This window comes from Somniosus microcephalus, chromosome 21, assembly GCF_052327205.1.
Source record: "Somniosus microcephalus isolate GS21.2 chromosome 21, FLI_Smic_1.0, whole genome shotgun sequence".
In the NCBI taxonomy this organism is placed as follows: Eukaryota; Metazoa; Chordata; class Chondrichthyes; order Squaliformes; family Somniosidae; genus Somniosus; species Somniosus microcephalus.
In genome coordinates, this window is record NC_141007.1 from 57952931 (window position 1) to 57957370 (window position 4440).

A 4440-nucleotide genomic window follows, 5' to 3' on the forward strand; every position below is an offset into this window, starting at 1 on the left:
CTCCCTCCTCCCCCAAGTGATATTTTAACGGTGTACTGTTTATTTTTTTGAGTTTTAAGCACTGATCTTGTTGCTTTATTTCAGCCTTAAAGACACTCTTTCAATTTACCTGGAGTCCAAGGGCTCCAGCATTCTCCCGGACTGGAAGACAAACTTTCTGATGAAATCACTCTGGTTAAAAGCATCCAAACCTGGAAACTTGCAGTGCACTTTAAGAAAGGAATTCGATAGTGTCACCCTCTGTGGGCTGCAGGACCATTTCTGCACTGAAATAGAAGTGATGACAAAAGTGAGAGAATACCTGTTATTAGTAAAGACTGACCTGTTTTAATAGTGTCCGAGTTTCGTAATATTTTGTACTACCTTCACGGAATATCCATTGTAAGTGAATTATTATGTAACTGAAAAATATGTGCTGTTGTTTGTTGCAATAACACAGAACTTTTTGAAACTTGCACAAAAAAAAAATCAGCATTGTGCAGGATATTGTACAATCACCTGAATATTTTATACCATGGAAAGGATACTTAAATTAGAATATTGTCACCTGCGAAGAATGTTCATCCAGGTACAATTTAAAATATACCATTTTGTAATTAAACAAGGGACAAGCGGTTTGACCCAATACAACATCCCACGAATTATTGCAGTTAATGCGTGGCACTATTTGCTGCTCAAGTATCACAATTTGGCATTGAAGTCCGAAAGGCAGTGACAGTAATCATTTCCTAATGGTTCCGAGAACAAATTACTGCCTTCATTATAAAGCCATCTCCCTGTATAGTTTTCTTTTATCTGTAACACACAATGTGCAGTGTATAACAACAGGAGGAGGCGGTTCAGTCCCTCGAGCCTGTTCTGCCATTTAGTTAGATCATGGCTGATCTGTATCTTAACTCCATCTACCTGCCTTGGTTCCATAACCCTTAATACCCTTGGCGAACAAAAAAAATACCAATCTCAGTTTTGAAATTTTCACTTGCCCTAGCCTCAGCAGCTTTTTGGGGGCGAGAGTTCTATATTTCCACTGCAACTTGTGTGAAGAAAAGTTTCCTGACATCACCCCTGAACGGCCTAGCTCTAATTTTAAGCTTGTACCCCCACCAGAGGAAATAATTCCTCTCTATCTACCTTATCAACTCCTTTAATCATCTTAAATACCTCAATGAGATCACCCCTTAATCTTCTACTCAAGGAAATACAAGCCTATTCTATGCAACCTATTCTCATAATTTAACCCTTTTAGCCCAGGTATCATTCTGGTGAATCTGCTAGACTGTTTTTCAATGTAAATAATTATTACATAATTAACCCAAAAAAGAGAGAAACTTTGGCAGTGCGGCACACTTGCTTTCTGCTGGTTTTGTATAACTTTGCTTTCAACATTCCCTTTGAAATTGAAAATAATTTCATATTCCATTTCCTTTATTTTTGCAGATGTTTTAATAATTGTTATTTGCTTACTTAGTAAATCATCTCGGTATTTATTGATTTGAAATGCTGTAATTTATGGTCAATTTTTAGTTAGTGTACAAAGGATAATTTTAAGAAGTTTTACAACTATTAAGAATATATGATTAATTATCTCTGTAATCTCCTTCAGCCCCCCACCCCCGCCGCTGAGATATCTGCGCTCCTCAAATTCTGGCCTCCTGAGCATCCCTGCTTATAATCGCTCAACCTTTGGTGGCCGTGCCTTCAGCTGCCGAGGCCCTAAGCTCTGGCATTCCCTCCCTAAACCTCTCCGCCTCTCTTTCTTCCTTTAAGACGCTCCTTAAAACCTACCTCTTTGACCAAGCTTTTGGTCACCTGCCCTAATTTCTCCTTATGTGGTTCAATGTCAAATTTCTTGTCTTATAATACTCCTGTGAAGTGCCTTGGGATGTTTTACTATGTTAAAGGCACTATGTAAATACAAGATGTTGTTTTTGTTGTTGAACAACTGATCCCATTAATAATATATGAAGCAATGAATGGTAATCCGCTGAACTAATATAAAGGCTAAGTACACCCTCTCATAAGGAGTTTATTGCTATTGTATTACAAATAGCTTTTGTGAAGTACCATTTGGTGAATATAAATAAAGGGGAAACTCCAGGCTGTTGTGCTAATTTTCACATGTTGGGTTCTGGAAACCTGCCAATTTCTGGTTTTAGGCCCCAGGGAGTCACTGTGACCTAACAATCCCTCAACTAATTGCAACAAAGGCACGTTGTGTTAGGTTGTTAGACAGAAATGCACAGACTGATGTCCGGCTGAATTGCTCACAAGCTCATTGATTCCTGCCAAAATTACTTCTGAATCTGTGTCAGCTGTGCCTCAGTTGGTAGCACTCTCACCTCTCTATCAGAAGGGCATGGGATCAAGTCCCACTCCAGAGAGTTGAGCACAAAATCTAGGTTGACACTCCAGTGCAGTGCTGAGGGAGTGCTGCACTGTTGGAGGTGCCATCTTTTGGATGAGGTGTTAAACGGTTGGCCCTGTCTGCCCTCTCAGGTGGATGTAAAAGATCCTATTTCAAAGAAGAGCAGGGAAGTTATCCCTAATGTCCTGGCCTGTATTTATCCCTCAACTAACATCACTGAAACAGATTATCTGGTCATTATCTCATTGCTGTTTGTGGGAGTTTGCTGTGAGCAAATTGGTTGCTGTGTTTCCCACATTACAACAGATGAAAGAATTTATTGGGTGTAAAGCGCTTTCGGATGTCCTGAGGCCGTGAAAGGCGCTATATAAATGCAAGTTTTTCTTCATGTGTACACCACTTTTTTAGGGTGGGGTAGGGGGAAGTTTCCACTTGTTTTAAATTATCTCATAGTTCTGAAGAAACCAGATAGCAGCACCATGTAGGAAGTTAAACACATCCAGGCCTAACAACTCCAACAGAACCATCGCACGCAGTGTTGAATCTGTTGTGTATGATATGGGCCTACGTTTGTATTTCACAGAAAGGAACCTCAGCACTGGAGACCATTATGTGTCACACCCCTGTACCACTCTGAATATGACTTCCATTTCCATTAGTTAAAGGGAAAGAATGGGCATTCATTTGAGAAGGTGCGGAAAGCAGCGTCAATAATTATTTCAAGCGTTTTGATTATTTCAAGAGGAATGGGCTATGAGGAAAGATTGGAAAAGCCCACTCGCTACAGCAGTGAGAAGACAGTTAAAGGGAACCTCATTTATAAGTGTGTAGGAATTATTAAATGACTTAGATATGGTAAATGCTGAATGTTAATTTAATATAAGACAGGATAGTAGGGCCAGAAATTTTAAATATAAACTGCTGGTAGTTCAGAAAAAGCACAATCCTGTAAGGTCCAAGCAAAAGTTATTCGGAATACATTTAAACTGTTGGAGAGTCACATCACCTGATTTAGCCAATTAGAATCAGGTTGGGACAGGGGTAGGATGGTCTCAAAAGTATAGAACCAATTCAGAGGTAGGTCAGCTCTTTCAATCTGGATTGATTCAGCTCATTTCTCCTCCACTTTGTGGGAATAGGTTTGATATATTCCTTAATTAAGAGAGAAAGCTTTTGACATATTGGTAGAAAATGTCAGTTTCCTGTGAGAAGCATGATTGACTTTAACTAATGATAACTGGTATAGCAGTGAACCACCCGAAACAACAGAAACTTAGAGGTGATTTACTGAGGAGAATCAAAGTCTTGAGCTGAAGCTTTTCAACATGAACTAGTCTTCGTCTGCAGAACCTTCTGTGCTTGAAGTGTTAGTTCAGTGACCTTTGGATTCTCCGAATTTCAAGACTTTGTTTACAGCAAGTTAAAGCTGTAAAACTCATTTTTAAAGGTTCCTCCCTCCCTTTGTGCCGTGCACTATTCCCTTGCGGATGGGGAGTAGACAAGTTGCTCTCGGGCCTCTGCTTTTGCTCCTTTCTCAGCATCATAACAATGAATGTAATGTGTTCACAAAGCGATTTATGTGATCTAAAGTTACCGCTTTTGACAAGTTGAGCATTGAACAAGGGGAAGGATGAGGCAGAGCAGCTATGCCCAGTACCAGCCGGCCTTTCAGCAGAAGAGGAGCCCAAAGGTAGGTTTCGCTGTATTTTTGTGGGGCCACCGGAAGCAGGAGTTTCTCCGGGCTCCACAAAGTCAACCTGGCCCACTTCCACACTGGGTCCTCCACCTGCCGAGATAACACCCCGCCCCCCCCCCCAACAGACCTACCTTCTGGCTGCCTGATGTTGTGGTGGCCCCGAACCAGTGGCTTGCCCCAGGGCGCTCGTCTTCTATGCGCCAGCCCGTCAGCCGAATGCTAAAGAGGCGTGGCCCTCAAAATGGGCCGATCCGCCCCCCCAGGACTGTCGGCGCACTCTGCCAGCAGGCTGCCCAAAGTCCGCACCACGGGCACCTCTACCCCTGTTGAGTCTTTCTATCATTTCAGTTTTTCATTTTGTGGTCATGGTTACATCGCA

The 4440-nt window shown here is 41.7% G+C and overlaps 1 protein-coding gene across 1 annotated transcript in view; it reads left to right on the forward strand.

Moving 5' to 3' along the window:
- The window catches only part of LOC147102854 (E3 ubiquitin-protein ligase rnf213-alpha-like), a 175188-nt gene extending 173091 nt beyond the window's left edge, over window positions 1–2097 (forward strand). Inside the window, 2 exon segments of the mRNA XM_085963739.1 lie at window positions 85–131; window positions 134–2097. Coding sequence (XP_085819865.1) covers window positions 85–131; window positions 134–231 — 145 coding nt within the window. The 3' untranslated portion in view covers window positions 232–2097.
- The last annotated feature ends 2343 nt before the right edge of the window (window positions 2098–4440 follow it).